This window comes from Coccidioides immitis, assembly GCF_000149335.2.
Source record: "Coccidioides immitis RS genomic scaffold supercont3.4, whole genome shotgun sequence".
Classification (NCBI taxonomy): domain Eukaryota; kingdom Fungi; phylum Ascomycota; class Eurotiomycetes; order Onygenales; family Onygenaceae; genus Coccidioides; species Coccidioides immitis.
In genome coordinates, this window is record NW_004504311.1 from 796,729 (window position 1) to 811,610 (window position 14,882).

A 14,882-nucleotide genomic window follows, 5' to 3' on the forward strand; every position below is an offset into this window, starting at 1 on the left:
GTGATATCTTGGAATGAGAAGGAATCCTTGGAGACACTGCTGTGTATGTTGTTGTTACAAGGTGCTAGATGACGCGAAGTGATATCTTGGAATGAAAAGGAGGCCCTGGAAACGCTACTGTTGACAGCTCCCAGGAAGAGAAAGGCTCAGTGAATTTCCACAAGCGGCTGTGGAATGAAGTGAGAAACCTTTCAGCTGAATGTCTTGCTAAAGTGAGAAAAAGGTGGAGACTGGCAAAAGCAGATTGTTGTTATGTTCTGGAGCAATTATATATTCTCTTCACTGAAGAAGGAAGAGCACGTGAGGCATGTTGTGTGAAAGCTCGCGGAGCTTCCCGCCCTGAACAGAACTGGCATGCTGCTTAGCGCGAAAAAGAGGAGGCAGAATGGACATTCTGTTCCTCAAAAGGGCCAACAGGTGAAGTCCTTTGATGTGCTTTGTGCACACCAGGAACTAGAAAGAATGATGATTGTTCAGGGGCCCTGAAAGATGCCCAGGCTCTGTCTATACCCCTTTTGGAGCAGAAGCACTATATCAAGGCCAAAACCACAGGAGAGAGTGAGTATAATCTGAGAACTTCTTTGATATATAGAAGGAGCACACTAACGCTTGACCAGTGATTATTTCATCCTTCATAAATTTCTTCACCCTTTGCTTTGAAAGCACAATCTGCATTGTTCATACGATAAGTGGTTGACTATGAAGACAATGCCCTGTTCATCGTATATATGAACAATGAACAGGCCTACAGATAGATAGAGGAACTCCCCACAGCATGCCTTATGATGTCTTTTAGATATGTGAAGATGAGAACCATAGGAACTGCATGCTGTTATAGGGATGCCGCCTCACCCTTACCTACAGCTTGAGTTTTTATGAAATCCAATGGCTTACAAAGTGAGTGAGGGCCAGCATGACGCTTTGGGCATACAGTCAGGGCGTCTTGATACGGTGAAGCCCACAAGTTCCCTAAGCATCGAATTCCCCTCAGGTGGATTAGGCGGAAATGAAAACAATTATGTACATCCACCTCTCGTATGGAACTGGATGATAAGCATGTATTATTCCACCTTTGCGTGAAGGTAGATGGCGCACTGGCAAGGGTGAAGACGACGGTTTTTGGATGCATGAGCCCATATCCCGATAGTTGTGTCCAAGCTGGGGGAACTGATTCAGTCTGATATATCTACGGTCTGGGACTAAAACAACACACTTTCTTCAACGAGGTTCCTAGCAATAAAGTAGCTTCGGATGACTCCTTTTCAAAAGCTCGGCCTACATGGACCGAGTCTAGGTTTAGTCCTCGTGATTCTCCTCATTCGAGTGTACTCCGGGCAGATGAGAACAGATTGATCAAAAAAAGGAAACACCGTAAATGCATGCTGGGCGCCATTGACTGCGTAACATAGTATCTACTAGATACCTAAGTTAGGAGACTTAAGCATTTTTTGGCCTGACTCACTCGACTCCTGCTCCTCGGATTTTTCTAACCAACGCCGATACAGACACGAATGTATGCAAAAGAATGAACCCAAATGAACTTTGTAACAGGCTTAGCGGTGGCCAACAGTGAATGTGAAATCAAATATAGAGGGATGGGGTCCATATCGCTTTAATATGCGTGATGCAGCAAAGAAATGTGCCATTGCCAAACCATCTAATCAGGATGTGAAATGTCAAGATAAGTCTTGTACATAAATGTCGGAAGATACAAGGAGGAGGTATACAGAAGTGAAAAATGCTCATGTCTCCAACGTTTGATGGTCGTCTCAGTCGTTAAATTCATGGGTAAATCGTGTTGAGGGATGGATATAGATCCAAAACGGGTGTTGTACGTCCAAAAATCCAAATCCTGGGATAGCCACTTAACCATCGAGTGCCTGGCTCTGGAAACACAGTCAAATCATGATGGCTCCGCAAATGTCGTACTGGAAAAGCGGTCTCTCCAAAAAAATAAACTAAAATAAAATAAAATCGGGAGTCAGGCTTGCCGCAGGTAAACACGGTTTTGCACAAGCTGGAAAGAAGGGGGTTTGAGCCCCAGAAAAAAAACGATATCGTTATCTGAGCAGCTTTTCGTTGTGCGCAACGGTCACAAAACGTATTCTATCGCTGAACCTTTGGTGGCAGCCAAATTCGAGCCACGGAGTTAAGTTCTTACACTGGCTCACGTCGAAAACCCGAAGCATAGTGCAACCATCTACTACTGACTCCACGCCTGTGCCGGTTACTCGGACGCATCCTCGAACAGATAGCTCGCGGAGAAGCAGGAGGTGTAAGCCAATGGAGCGGAGTGAAGCATCAGAAACTGCTGAGCCGCAAAAGGAGAGATTAAGATGAGTAAGCTGCGGACAGCCAAGAGCAATGACTTCAGTTGCGGTGTCTGATAATGCGCAGCAAAAAGACTAAGGCTTGTTGTCAGCTTTAACCGAATGGAGGGTCATTATTGAACGGTGGACATTACCAAATCGAGTTCCTGCAGTCCTTTCGCAGCATTAGTAAGGTACACAATAGCATTGTCAGTCAAATACGTGCAATCTGCAAGGCAAAGTTTTCTTAAGCGGAAGAATTGCGTATTGCCCCAATACTGAAATCCTTGATCAGTAATGGTTGTGCATCGTGTCAGGTCAACTTCCTCGAGGCGAGAAGCAGCATGGGCGGCAATATGATGCATAGAACGGTCCGTAACGTGCTTGCAATAAGATAACGTGAGCCTTTTCAGATTAGGGCAGCCATACACTGCACCAGCCGATGTTTGAATAGGAGTTTGCATCGGACCCTTATGTGCTCCCTTTCCATTCGGCTGCTGTGGCGCCTGGGAGCCGGGGACAAACCACCCAATTACCCGTGCCAACAACGTATCACTAACTTTCCTGCAGTTACTAAGATCGATTTCTTGCAACTCCTTGGCTTTGTTTGCCATGTCAAGAATCGCTGGAGCGGTGACATCCCACACACTTTTCATCCTTAATGCTCGAAGGTTGGCTCCACATGCGTTCGCCAAGGCATTGAATCCTTCGTCAGTCATATGGAAGCAATTGTTGATGTCAACAACACGAGGTCTGTCACCAATGAATGGGCAAATGAAATCCGTGATAACCTCGTCTGTAATTTTTCGATTATAAATGCTGAGATCAAGGAAATGGAGCAGATGCGGGGATTTTGTAATGAGATTAGACCAGTGACGGGAAACTGAGCGGAGACGGAGGAGATGATGAAGTTCAAGGTGCTGGAGAATTGTAATGAGAATATCATCATTGAAAATTCCGCGACTGTTTCCAAAGCTAGGCCTAAATATCGGTTTGAATGGGCTTAGGGATGACTGTGGGAGTGCGTTCGTTTGCTTAGAAGGTGATAGGCTGCGCGGAGAGCGATTTAAACCAGGAGCTTGAGTGTGCTGATCTGCTGCGGTACCGTCTTCGGGAACAATTGGAGCAAGAGATCCCCGACGTGATCTTGCCCGCATGTTATCTAAATCGACGCTCAGATATGGGTCAGGATCTGATGGTCTCAAAACAGACGCATCCTCTAATCGGCTTGGTTTGTGAAAGCTGTCTAGGTCACTTTCTGTTAAGGTAAGGAGAGGCATTGATTGTCTCCGGGCAGCCGGCATAACCGGCTCTTGAGAATCAAATGTAGAAACTTGCGGCGCATCTTCCATGACAACGTCGCCGCCCGATGCAGCTTCCAGTCTCTTCTTGGCTGTGTGCTCGACCTGCTCCTTGATATGCCTAGGGCAACGCGCCCAGAACTCAGAAAGGACCTCTCCGCTTATCATTAAGCATTCTACTGCGGTTACAGAGCGGACAGTAGCAGTTCGCCGCGGCGCCAATGACAGACTGACGACCTCTCCAAAGTACTGCCCTTGTCTCAGCCTTGCTTTTACTTGGACACCACGATGGCTTTCCGCGTCTGCTCCTCGACGGGCGGCGCGAGAGTCTGGCCGTTCGTTAATGACCTCGACTTCTCCCCGCACTATAAAATAGATCTCTCGGCCCTGAGAGTCTTGCCGGATAATATCTGTAAAGGGAGGAAACGTTCGCGGCTGCACGTTCAAGCCGAGAAAGTGAAGAATATCTGGGGGAAGTTGGGAAAATAAAGGTAGTTCCTTTAGAAGCATTCGAACATTCACGAGCCCATTTGCTAGAGCACTCGACGTGGACCCTTCCGCTAAGCCGGGACTGGGAGATTTCCGTTTCTTGCTTATGATATCGAGACGGCGCTCATCGTCCAAGCTCATATCCCCGGTGAAGGCTTCATGGAGCCGTTTAGATCCACGGCGCTCACCGGCGAGGCGCTCGGGTCGAATAGGTAAAGGCTGGGCCTGAGTTTTCTTCTTCTCCAGAATCTGCAGTCTTTCTTCAGCTTCTTCTCTTATTGCTCGTTCAACTTCAGGAAAACGTGGAAGGATATTCTTGAAGTCCTCTTTGGTCAGCACCACGAGCAAGCATCGGGTGCGCGCGATGATTGTCGCCGTCCGGGGCCGATCCATAAGTATGCCTATTTCTCCAAAGAAAGCGCCCGGCTTCAATTCTGCGTATACACTCTCTCCGTCGCGGGAGGTGACGGCCACCGCACCCCGAACGAGCCAGTACATGGCCTTGGCTTCATCTCCCTCCGTCAATATATAGTCGTTCGGTGAGTTTAGTTGCGGCCGCAAATGCAGGCCAATCTCCGCGAGGAAGGATTCTGGGGTGGACTGGAACAGAGGAAAGGAGCGTAATCGGTCGATCAAATCCAGAGGCATGCCCCGGATCTGCGAGGCGGCCAGAGGGGATGGGTGGAGGGGGCGGGAAGGGTTAGTTTCCGAGTTGAAGGTCCTGATCAGAGACATGGGGTCGGCGCCCGCTGTGGCGGACTTGCCAGCGAGAGGAGAGGCGCTGGCGCCTCTGGTCATGCGCCTCATCATTCCTGGCATTCCAAACCCAGAAATCAAATCTCAAGCTGTCTGGGGTAAACTGCTCGGCATGGCGATTGGGCTAATCGACGGCCCGGGGAGGGGGAATCTGTGCTAGGTGGAGGCGGGATGCGAGTAAAGGTGGGAGGGAGATTCTGCTGATAAGTTGCACGAGGGAAAAGGTCAGCTCGAGGAAGAAAAAAAAGGATTGAGTGGACGAGAATGCGAGAGGTCGAGGAATGGATCCTCTTGGAGATGTCTGACACGGAGAGGTCTCCACTCGCCAGGCCCAATGGATGTGGTTGATGTGCATCTGGGCTTACCGTTGCACTTGCGGATGGCGACCTTGGTAACTTTGCCAGAAGTCTGTGACGCAGCAGGATGAAACAACCCCAAGGATGATGGAAATCAAAAAATTTGATAAAAGTAAGCAGTAATTATTCAGAGACCAGCAAGTTGGACAGCTATCTCTCTTGTAGGCATGGGCACAGCCAACAGTGATGGGAGGGGAAATGATAGTCACACATCAAAGAGACAGTCCCAGCTACAGCAAGCTGACTGTTTACTGACAATACACTGCTACCAAACACTATTATATCGCTGAGCCATCAAAAAGATCCCCCTTTTTTATAACCAGACGGGACAACGCCACAGCACTAATACAACAATAAACAAGCAAACAAAGCCTCTGGAGCTCTGAATGACTGGTCACATTCTGCTCGCTGCCCGTTAGCAGCAACATGGAAGCCATGGCGGGCCTAGAGCTCTCCCGCCAGATCTACAAGTGCATCGAGCGGCTGGTCCTACGTCCAGAAGACAGCTTCTGTCTCGACTGGAATGGCTGCGCCATGGAGCCGGAATGGGGGAGAGTGTGTATCTCGGATGATTGTGAGCTTGGTTAGGCGGAACACCAACTCCTACAACAGATCCATAGTGCAAAGACATGGGTGTGTTCTTAAAACCTTGGATTAGCTGTTCGATCCTGAAGGGAGTATTGGCAGTTCAGCTATTAATACCACTGTCCTTCTCTAGATGTTCCAGAGATGTTCTACGGCTCGGATCTGGGGAACAAGAAGCGACGCCAAGTCGGAGCTGAGATCACTTCATTTGCGACTAGCGCGTCTTGGAGTTGAGTTTCACTATTTTAACTATCGTCAGGATTGGTCTGCGTTGCCGAGACGCATACAAATAGATTTTAGGTTAACAGAGCAGCAGCGTCAATGCTTTGCCTTGGGAACACGGAGTGCTCCGTACCACTCGCAGAAATCAACCCGTCTGGGGCTGGTGGTGGCCGTGGTGGTGGTGATGGTGGTGATGATACTCAGCGGAAACGTTGCTGGCGGTTTCGGGCTGCCTCTCTTCAGCGGGGATCCCCTTCCCGCCGGCCTTCCCGCCTTTCGCTGTGGTGTCTTCCCTCTCGAGTCTCCTCAGGTCATCTCCAACCCGAGGTGGGTTCGCTCCCACGCCCTCAAAGCCGGACCCTTCATGCTTTCTGTGCTTCTCTCCACCATGTCTGTACTCTACCGACGACTCTCCTTCCATTGCATGCCCCAGTCCTTTGTTCACATCTGCAGAGCTTGCTCCCGTCAGGGTGGAGGCAGCAGTGGTTTTGACCGCTTCCTTACCCTCGGCTTCCTCGACGTTTTCGTTCATTGCCTGGCCCGGGATCTCCTCTACCGGATTGGGCTGGAAACTTCTGTCTGCCGGTGCTGTGCCTGGGGGGAACGTCTCTGCTGCGAACTCTGGGGCATGGTCGCTTGGCGATGCTTTGACTCCGGGTTTGTGCTACACAGTGCCCAGGTCGTCAACACCTAACTCGTCCCTGGATAGTTTGTGCCCCAAAAGAGCCAATAAATAGGTCCTCGACTCACCTTTGGGGATTCCAGATGTTCACATTTGTGATGATGCGGGTGGAACTGGCCGTGGATATTGTGGATTTGTGAGGCACTCATTTTTGAAGATATAAAATCAATTTGTGATGTCTTCGGTGAACTATGGCCTGTAGGTGTGGTTGGTATCAATTGACAGTGATGAAATGCCTCTCATTCGGCTATTTCACATAAAGGGCCCCATATACGCCTCTTCATATACCATGTCAAGATGAGGCCAAGTTTCGTCTCTCTGCGGTCTCGTTCAGGACACCCAGTGCATATCTACACCGTTGGCGGTGACGTCACCCGGGCGACTGGTGACCTCATCTTGGACTTAGGTGGCCAGCAGGCCAGCCGGTAGATGCAGCAAAGCAGCGAGCTTCCAAGCTCGTAGCTTTATCGGGCGGCGCTTAACGTCTTTCCGAGCTAGACCCAAAGGTCTAGAGGTTTAACAAGGTCCACACATGCAGCCAAGGTGCTGGCCCCTTTTGGCCTAGTGTCGACTTTTGTTTATGATACAAAAAGGGTGCTCCAACAGAAGTCGTACATGTATCAATCCAACTTCCAATAACCATGCGGATCTACAGCGGAGATCCAGTTTGCAGTCCATCATTGCCGTCAAATCCTTTAGGAAGCGCCTCTCCAACGAGGCCATCGCAGCTCCATCCGTAGCTTGCAGTTATTCTGTCACTATCAAGGCTACAAGGCTTGAGCTCAACATTACTGGAATAAAATAATGATCTCATCGTCCAACAAGAAATTTAAATCATGATCCTGAGCATTATGATGCCATAGGTCAGTGAAATCTTCACCGCTCAAAAAGCTCCCTGTGAGACGTATATAACAGAGCTTTATATCCAGCGAACCCAGCTTCCTTTTCCCTATTCTCGAGCTTAGTCTAGATCTAAATACGTCCCAAAGAACTATTGAAATCCGAACAAGAAAATCCTACCACAAAAGAAGACTTTACAAAATGGAGCACCGTACCGAGCAACTCTCTTCTGAGGATGCTGCCAACAAGGCCCGTGGCTACAAGGCGTATGTTGACTTAGATAGACTCGCTATCGAGACCCCTTGTCAGGTACTAATGTACCATCATAGTGCCATGCATAACCCCAGAGTCTCCGAGCCGGCCAAGCGACATGCCGAAGAACGACTTCACGATATTGAATCAACCGGCCAGCTTGAGCAGAGAGACGAGGAAGACAAGGATCAAGGGAACGTCGCTAGAGGCCTGAAAGCGTAAGAAGTCTTTGAAACTTCTCCACCCGGTTTGCGACATCTCTTGCAGCTATGTTTTTTAACATATGCAAAAATTTTAGTGCCGCCCACAACCCAAGAGTCTCCGAACAGGCGAAGCACGAAGCAGAGGAGAGGCTGGAGAGGATGGAACGCGAATAAGGCGACGGAATTCTACTTGTTCAACGTTGATAATAACTGATTTCCTACTTTGGATTCTAGTTATATCATGATATGGTAGTGCTACTACAAACTCCCCGCCTACCATTTGCCAAATAAGAATCTCTTTCAATTTTAAATTTAGGATATTAAGAAGCCATGTCTGTGAGTAGTAGGAATACACTTAGCAGGACGACATGACACAGTGGCCTGGGCACAATTCGAGAACCGGCCCCAGTGGCACACATCTACAGTTCAGGGTTCATACCAGAGGAGAGAGTTAAAGACTCGGCCATCCAGCGCCAGAGAAGTCAGGGATAAATTGTACACGCATGCCATAATTGCTTGATGGCACGCACCGCAGTCCAGTGTAGAAGCTCGCAATCCATCCATAAACATCCATCCTCGTCTTCAAGTACGCCAAAACAGTCAGACCAGTACTCAATCACCTCGGGATCGACGTCCAGCCCATTTGCCAGAAAGTAAATCGATGCTGGCCCAAGGTAGTAGCGATACAGCTGATACTCGGGAGTGTCTTCCAGGCAGAAAACCCCGCGTGGGATGCGTGGCCTCGTGCGACCCGGATTAGACCGTACAAAGACTTCCTTTCGGGGGTTATACATCGCTCGGCCCACATGAAGCAGACGCTCACCTCCTATATCGAGGTCAAAATATAAAATTGTCTGCCACCTGCCTTGCTGCAAGTTCCTCCCTGGGAAGAGCTCTTCATCGGATTCATCGTCAGAGTCAATATCTGAGCGAATCAGAGTGTGAAAGGATTTACCATCGACGGGCGATGCTGAAACTGGCGTTTGCCGGGCTTGGTTGCGGTGGTGATGGCGTGTCCTCCCACCAGCATAGGTACCTTCGGTTGCGGGTGCATTTGGTTGACTAGCCGGAGGCTGAGAAGAAGAGCTTGCTGCGTGGCCCAGAGGGACGCTCTCCGAATAACCTGGAAGGTTCTCATTGAATGTCTGGGGCATTTCGAAAGATATCTTGGGAGACGTGATCGATATGAATTGTCCTGTGGGCCTGTAAGAACGGGGAGCGAGGCTGCGTGTTGAAGCAGAAAGAGTGTTTGGGCGTCAAGAAGAATAGATATTCCTCAAGACCCTTTTTATAGGCCGTGCGATTTTCAAAAAATACCAGCGTGACAGAGTCACCGGAATCGCAGGTCCCAGAACAACCGTCCGTTTCAACCAAAAGAGTCACTGGATGACGGTCAATCGATGGATTCACCGTCGTCAAACTAGGAGAAGATAGTCAAACAGTGTCGTACTGCTTTCTTAGTCACGTCCACGAAACCTATCGGTGACCCAAGCAAGATACCTCGGCTTATGTCCTTTTGCTACTGCAAGGGCGTCTTGGGCCAAGCCATACGCGAGACTCAGCTTCAAGCCCAACTTTGCTGTCCTTGCAGCGGTGTAGACATCGTGGCGGGCTATAAATCACCATTGTGAGTGAGGCCTAATGGAACAAGATAGCATTTACCAAATCGAATAAGACATACCAAACAAGCTGTAAATTCCCGAAAATGTCAAACCCGCAGTCACTGTGGAAAGGAAATCCCTATTGCCGTGACGGGCTTGATTGATAATTTCCTCCAGGAAGGAAAATCCCATGACCCCCACACTCAGCTTCGTACCAAGCTTTATTCCATCTTTCAATCCTCCAACCATTGAAACGTAGTTCTTGCTTTTGTGGTACTGATACCAGCCAGCCGGGCTGGTGGGAAACCGGTGGGCATTTTCGGCACGAAATCGAAATGCGGCTTTGGTGCTCCCGTGCGAGAACCCCAGGCCTATACCGGTCCCAAAGGCCACGGTTGAGGCCAAAAATCCGTTCGGGCCAAGTTTGAATCCGACCTGCGGCGGAGGTTGCTCTGCATCGAACGTCGGCAACGAGGCGTCGTCGTCTCGGTGAGGAGCATTCGACTCGTCAATTGGCTGCATGCTTGCCCTGTCTGTAAACTATCGCTCTGCCAAATGGACAGCTCACACCGTAGACTAACAAATGGATTGTGGAATTGAAGGCTGCCTGGTAAACCTGTCTGACGGCTTGGTTTTTCGTCCTTTCTGTTGTTTGCGGCGAGAAATCCTCCAGCCGGAGTTTGCTCAGTTTGCTCGACGCTAGCTTGCTCGGCTTCCGCTGTCACGCCAAGAGCTCTCGTGCTCCACGCGTCGCTCCGGGTAGCGAACGATCATTCCGGCTGTCAAGAGGTCTTTTTGAGCATGGTATGGAAGCAAAAAGTTCGGAATGCGTTCACTGTTAAGATTGCCGTTCTAATTACTAGGTACGCAGGCAGGAATAAAACCCAACCCGCTCAGCTGGACGCTACGGTTCAAGAACCATAATGTTACTATCCTACTCCTCGTGTCGCCGGCGGAACCATTTGACAGTATTAAAAAGACACTGCTAAAAGCTCTCAAAGAACGAGGAATTGATGAAATAAACGGAGTCCAAGTCCCTGAAGACCCTTCTGGGATCGAGCTTGGCCTTCCCGTTGATAGAAACAATTTGGAGAAGGGCTGGGTTTTGCTCCAAGTCCCCACGGAGCGGAAAGGAGTGAAACGAGATGCTGCTGGAACCAAGAAGAGCGTAGTCAGTGACAGTCCACAGGGAGCGGATTTGCGCGACTCCCAGGCTGTGGCGTTCCGGTTCCGTGCGACAAAAGATGAAAGCCAAACCGAGAATGGGCTTGAAATGGAGATTGATGACGCGGGATGGGATGTCTTGATTCCTACCTATGCTGATGAAGACGAAGAGGAAGGGGAGGGGTTGGACGAGGATGAGGGCGAGCGCGAGGGTGAAGATGATGATGAGCAGGACGACTAAAATGATATCGACTACTATTTTGAGGACTGTGACTACGGGCATTTTGGTGGGAGTTTGGGTTAAGTGGTGGGCCCCCCAACAAGCGGTTTCAAGGTGTTCAGCAGCTTTGTTCACTATATAGGGTCATGGTTTAATATATTTTGAACATCGCCGGGGTTACTCGATGTGACCGTGTCTTGCGGTGCAAATCCTAGGCTCAAAGCTAGGCGCGAGTAGGTAAAGCTGCGGTCGATAGGAGGATGCTCAAAACCTGATAAGGTTCATAGAAACGGTGTCAATTGTATGAATTGGTTGTGTATGTACCGGATTGAGGGGGGAAAAAAAGTAGAGAGTGCGACACCGGCAGGATTCGAACCTGCGCGCCCGAAGGCAATGCCTAACTATTGGAGGTAGCAGGGCACCGCGTTAACCACTCCGCCACAGTGTCGGATTCGGTTGGTCTATTACCCCGATTCTCCACCCTATACCGCTATTTAGAGTTTACCGCCTCCTGGTTGTCGCGACAACTCACCCCGTGCTCCGTACCGAAAACTTTCAGCCGTGTTTTCCAACCATATCAAGCCGAAGAGCATCAACACGCATGCGATAGCTAGACGCAATCCTCTTATATTGACCCTAACGCATTTTACTTCTTTTCTACCTTTGTATTCTCTGTCGCCTCTTTACCCTTCTCTCGATTCAGAACTGTCCTTAGCTCTGCAGCCGTGCTTAGAGGGATTGTTTACACTTTCTCCTTGGCGGCATGGCTGCCACTGGCGGCGCGTCCTCGATCTCCGTGACAGTTAGAGTGCGGCCATTTACCATACGCGAAGCTGCCCAGCTTACCAAATGCGATGATGGACCATTGTTCCTCGGCGAAGGCTCCCTGGCTGGTATATCCACGCCAAAGCTCCAGCAAAAGGGGATCCGATCCGTGATCAAGGTGGTGGATGATAAGTGCTTGTGAGTAAACAAAGGGTTTTGAGTCGCAAATCTGCCCATTGGCATAGCTAATGCGAAGCCTGGTACCAAGGGTCTTTGATCCTCCAGAAGACAACCCGGTGCATAGATTCTCCAAAAGTGTCGTTCCCAATGGCAAGCGTGTCAAGGATCAAACGTTTATGTTCGACAGGGTGTTTGACGAAAACACAACGCAGGGGGAGGTATACGAAGCGACGACCCGCAATCTCCTCGATAGTGTCCTTGATGGGTACAATGCCACAGTGTTCGCATACGGAGCCACCGGATGTGGAAAGACTCACACGATCACCGGAACTACTCAACAACCCGGCATTATATTTTTAACCATGCAGGAGTTATTCGAACGCATTGCTGAACGATCAGGCGAAAAAGTAACAGAAGTGTCCCTATCATACCTTGAAATCTACAACGAAACCATCCGAGACCTGCTTGTCCCAGCAACAACAAAAGGAGGCCTAATGCTCCGAGAAGACGCCAATCAGTCAGTCTCTGTGGCTGGGTTGTCCAGTCATTATCCACAGAACGTCCAGGAAGTGATGGACATTATTATGAGAGGCAACGAGTGCCGAACCATGTCTCCAACGGATGCGAATGCAACATCCTCACGATCTCACGCTGTCCTGCAAATCAATGTTGCTCAAAAAGACCGCAACGCCAGTATCAATGAACCACACACCATGGCAACTCTTAGTATCATCGACCTCGCCGGAAGTGAACGCGCAAGCGCTACCAAGAACCGAGGAGAGCGGCTTATTGAGGGAGCAAACATCAACAAGTCTTTGCTGGCTTTGGGCAGCTGCATTAATGCTCTCTGTGATCCACGGAAACGGAACCACGTCCCTTATCGTAATTCAAAACTCACGCGATTGCTCAAATTCTCTCTTGGAGGCAATTGCAAGACTGTCATGATCGTTTGCGTTAGTCCGTCCAGCCAGCACTTCGATGAGACCCAGAACACTCTTCGATATGCGAATCGAGCCAAGAACATTCAGACCAAGGTCACCAGGAATGTGTACAATGTCAATCGTCACGTGAAGGACTTCCTTGTGAAGATTGATGAACAGATGGCTCTAATTAATGAGCTGAAACAGCAGCAGAAAGATTACGAAAACCTTGCGTTCGCAAAATTTAAAAAGCAAGCGGAGAAGAAAGATGGAATTGTCCAGGAAGGAATCTCCCGGCTTCGCAGTGCATACGAACATGCGGCTCCTGAGAGGGAGGAGAAAGTTAATAACAAATTGCGTCTGAGACAAGTCAGTCGTCGTATCACATTGCTTTCCTCTTGGATAGCTGCCTTTGATGGTGTTTGTGACAGCAGAGGCTGTAAGGGTGGGCTGGGCAACCTCCAGGCGATTCGCAAAACTGCCCAGGGCATCCTTCTGGAGTTAGAGGGTAGCCGTCAACATTATCATCAACGATTGGCTAAGTGCAATTGGGAGCGAGGTTTAAACTCGGCCCTGGAAAATGGCATTAAGCAGCTCAGAGAGGTTGATGCGAGTGATCATATGGATGTAGAGAACCTTAAACGAGAGGCTGAGCTTCTGAAAGCGCGGGCGGAAAGAGATGCATTAAGTGCAGTCTCGGAACAAGAAAAGACAGGAGACATGGAAACGGTGCAAATGCTCTTGCAGGCGAATTTCGAGACGATTGCCGCTATTGAAGACATCACCCAGCTTAGTGAAAACGAAGCCATTGAAATTGGCAAACATATTCTCGGAAAGCTTCTTCAAACCTGCACTACTACCACATCGCAGGTCGTCAAACCTGATGGAAGTCCGATTCGCCTTGCACCCGTTTCGACGCCCAAGCTTGGCAGTCCGAAGAAACGAAAGAAGTTCAGCTTGGGGGGTACAGCCGCACTACCCAGACCGGTTCGTCTCTCCTTGGTATCAGGTACATCTCAGTCACCTGCCAAGAATTCTCCGAGAAGACGGAAAGCAGCTGCGCCGAAGAAGGCGGTGGCGTTTACGCCGAAAAAGGCACCAAAGCCTTCAAAGAGATCTGTCAGATGGAAAGACGACGTTGAAGATGGAGCATTAGCTGAATTCGAGAAAACTCCGCGGAAACACCAGGCATCACCGGAAGCTCCATCATCATGTGAACCCACCCTACCACCAGCTCCCACCATGGCGTCGTCTATTCCACTACCGACTTCTGGGGGCTCCAGGGAATCCTCACCGGCTCCGGCTCCGGCTCCACCAGAATTGAACGCAATCCATGTGAAGAATAGCAGCAGATTCAAGACTGGCTTCTTATCCAAGAGACCGAGCGGATCTCCAACGCCAGTACCCCCCACTCTAACAAAACTTCCATCCTCTGATAGTGAGAGCTCACCTCTTCGACAGATCGAAAATAGCAACTTTCTCAACCGGCAGTCCCTTGATCGATCCAGCGGGCACTCCTCCGAAAATGAGGAGAACTGGAAAATAGACAAGCTTGAGGCGATGCAGATCACCACGGCCATGAGACGCATCTCCGGAAGCTATGCGGGAAACCTCAGGTCCGGTACAGCCATCACTCGAATTCGCCGTCGCAGCCAGAGTCCCACTAGTGCATCGTCCAGCCCTATCAACAGCGAAAATACGATGTTCACAGCATCCCAAGCGAGGCGCATGGTGAAAAGCGAAAAGGACCATGATCTCAGAGTTAACGTACTGAGTCCTCGAACGCTCCCCGTAATGAAGAATCCCGGGCAGCGAAGAGTCACATCCGCAGAGATCAAACCCCGTGAAGCTGCAATTGCGGGCCGAGAAAACGTTCGATTCAGCGCAACGGCCATTTCTTCTGGCGGAAGTTTGCGAGCGAGCCCTCGAGGATCTGCAAGCGGGACGTATCGGTAAATCTGGGAATTGGTTTAATTTTTTTTTGTTTCGTTTCGTTTTTGTCACGAGAGTCGGCGCATCGTGCATTGGGGGACTGCT

General features: G+C 49.8%; 7 protein-coding genes and 1 non-coding gene across 8 annotated transcripts; 3 read left to right on the plus strand and 5 right to left on the minus strand.

Annotated features, from left to right (window-relative positions):
* Positions 1 to 1,161: 1,161 nt before the first annotated feature.
* CIMG_04549 (cyclic nucleotide-binding domain-containing protein) lies at positions 1,162 to 4,918 on the minus strand (the record flags this gene model as incomplete). Its single annotated transcript, XM_001245107.2, has 2 exons — positions 1,162 to 2,405; positions 2,465 to 4,918. The coding sequence occupies 2 exons, from the start codon at positions 4,916 to 4,918 to the stop codon at positions 2,061 to 2,063; spliced, it is 2,799 nt and encodes a 932-aa protein (XP_001245108.2). The 3' UTR covers positions 1,162 to 2,060.
* Positions 4,919 to 5,846: 928 nt separating this feature from the next.
* On the minus strand, positions 5,847 to 6,999 carry CIMG_04550 (uncharacterized protein). The gene is made up of 2 exons (XM_001245108.2): positions 6,769 to 6,999; positions 5,847 to 6,682 (listed from the first exon to the last, which is right to left on the minus strand). The coding sequence occupies exons 1-2, from the start codon at positions 6,847 to 6,849 to the stop codon at positions 6,164 to 6,166; spliced, it is 600 nt and encodes a 199-aa protein (XP_001245109.1). The 5' UTR covers positions 6,850 to 6,999; the 3' UTR covers positions 5,847 to 6,163.
* A 302-nt stretch (positions 7,000 to 7,301) lies between these two features.
* Positions 7,302 to 8,306, plus strand: CIMG_04551 (uncharacterized protein). The gene is made up of 4 exons (XM_001245109.2): positions 7,302 to 7,563; positions 7,630 to 7,806; positions 7,870 to 8,010; positions 8,091 to 8,306. The coding sequence occupies exons 2-4, from the start codon at positions 7,742 to 7,744 to the stop codon at positions 8,167 to 8,169; spliced, it is 285 nt and encodes a 94-aa protein (XP_001245110.1). The 5' UTR covers positions 7,302 to 7,563; positions 7,630 to 7,741; the 3' UTR covers positions 8,170 to 8,306.
* Positions 8,189 to 9,171, minus strand: CIMG_11338 (uncharacterized protein). Its single transcript, XM_012358415.1, has one exon. The coding sequence runs from the start codon at positions 9,147 to 9,149 to the stop codon at positions 8,478 to 8,480; it is 672 nt and encodes a 223-aa protein (XP_012213838.1). The 5' UTR covers positions 9,150 to 9,171; the 3' UTR covers positions 8,189 to 8,477.
* A 46-nt stretch (positions 9,172 to 9,217) lies between these two features.
* Positions 9,218 to 10,215, minus strand: CIMG_04552 (uncharacterized protein). The gene is made up of 3 exons (XM_001245110.2): positions 9,677 to 10,215; positions 9,436 to 9,607; positions 9,218 to 9,377 (listed from the first exon to the last, which is right to left on the minus strand). Exons 1-2 carry the CDS (start codon positions 10,116 to 10,118, stop codon positions 9,453 to 9,455), a joined length of 597 nt encoding a protein of 198 aa, XP_001245111.1. The 5' UTR covers positions 10,119 to 10,215; the 3' UTR covers positions 9,218 to 9,377; positions 9,436 to 9,452.
* Positions 10,216 to 10,356: 141 nt separating this feature from the next.
* Positions 10,357 to 11,325, plus strand: CIMG_04553 (uncharacterized protein). The gene is made up of 2 exons (XM_001245111.2): positions 10,357 to 10,400; positions 10,468 to 11,325. The coding sequence occupies exons 1-2, from the start codon at positions 10,398 to 10,400 to the stop codon at positions 10,999 to 11,001; spliced, it is 537 nt and encodes a 178-aa protein (XP_001245112.1). The 5' UTR covers positions 10,357 to 10,397; the 3' UTR covers positions 11,002 to 11,325.
* Positions 11,326 to 11,335: 10 nt separating this feature from the next.
* On the minus strand, positions 11,336 to 11,428 carry CIMG_15085. Its single transcript has one exon. It is a non-coding gene; the product is annotated as a tRNA-Ser (tRNA).
* A 140-nt stretch (positions 11,429 to 11,568) lies between these two features.
* CIMG_04554 (kinesin family protein) lies at positions 11,569 to 14,801 on the plus strand (the record flags this gene model as incomplete). Its single annotated transcript, XM_001245112.2, has 2 exons — positions 11,569 to 11,943; positions 12,014 to 14,801. The coding sequence occupies exons 1-2, from the start codon at positions 11,744 to 11,746 to the stop codon at positions 14,799 to 14,801; spliced, it is 2,988 nt and encodes a 995-aa protein (XP_001245113.1). The 5' UTR covers positions 11,569 to 11,743.
* Positions 14,802 to 14,882: the final 81 nt, after the last annotated feature.

Coding starts and splice junctions, on each gene's coding strand:
- CIMG_04550 (XM_001245108.2), bottom strand. CDS start 6,849: ATGAGTGCCTCACAAATCCACAATATCCACGGCCAGTTCCACCCGCAT. Junction 6,683..6,768: donor AACATCTGGAATCCCCAAAG/GTGAGTCGAGGA, acceptor GGCACTGTGTAG/CACAAACCCGGAGTCAAAGC.
- CIMG_04551 (XM_001245109.2), top strand. CDS start 7,742: ATGGAGCACCGTACCGAGCAACTCTCTTCTGAGGATGCTGCCAACAAG. Junction 7,807..7,869: donor AAGGCCCGTGGCTACAAGGC/GTATGTTGACTT, acceptor GTACCATCATAG/TGCCATGCATAACCCCAGAG. Junction 8,011..8,090: donor GTCGCTAGAGGCCTGAAAGC/GTAAGAAGTCTT, acceptor CAAAAATTTTAG/TGCCGCCCACAACCCAAGAG.
- CIMG_11338 (XM_012358415.1), bottom strand. CDS start 9,149: ATGCCCCAGACATTCAATGAGAACCTTCCAGGTTATTCGGAGAGCGTC.
- CIMG_04552 (XM_001245110.2), bottom strand. CDS start 10,118: ATGCAGCCAATTGACGAGTCGAATGCTCCTCACCGAGACGACGACGCC. Junction 9,608..9,676: donor GGGAATTTACAGCTTGTTTG/GTATGTCTTATT, acceptor GGTGATTTATAG/CCCGCCACGATGTCTACACC.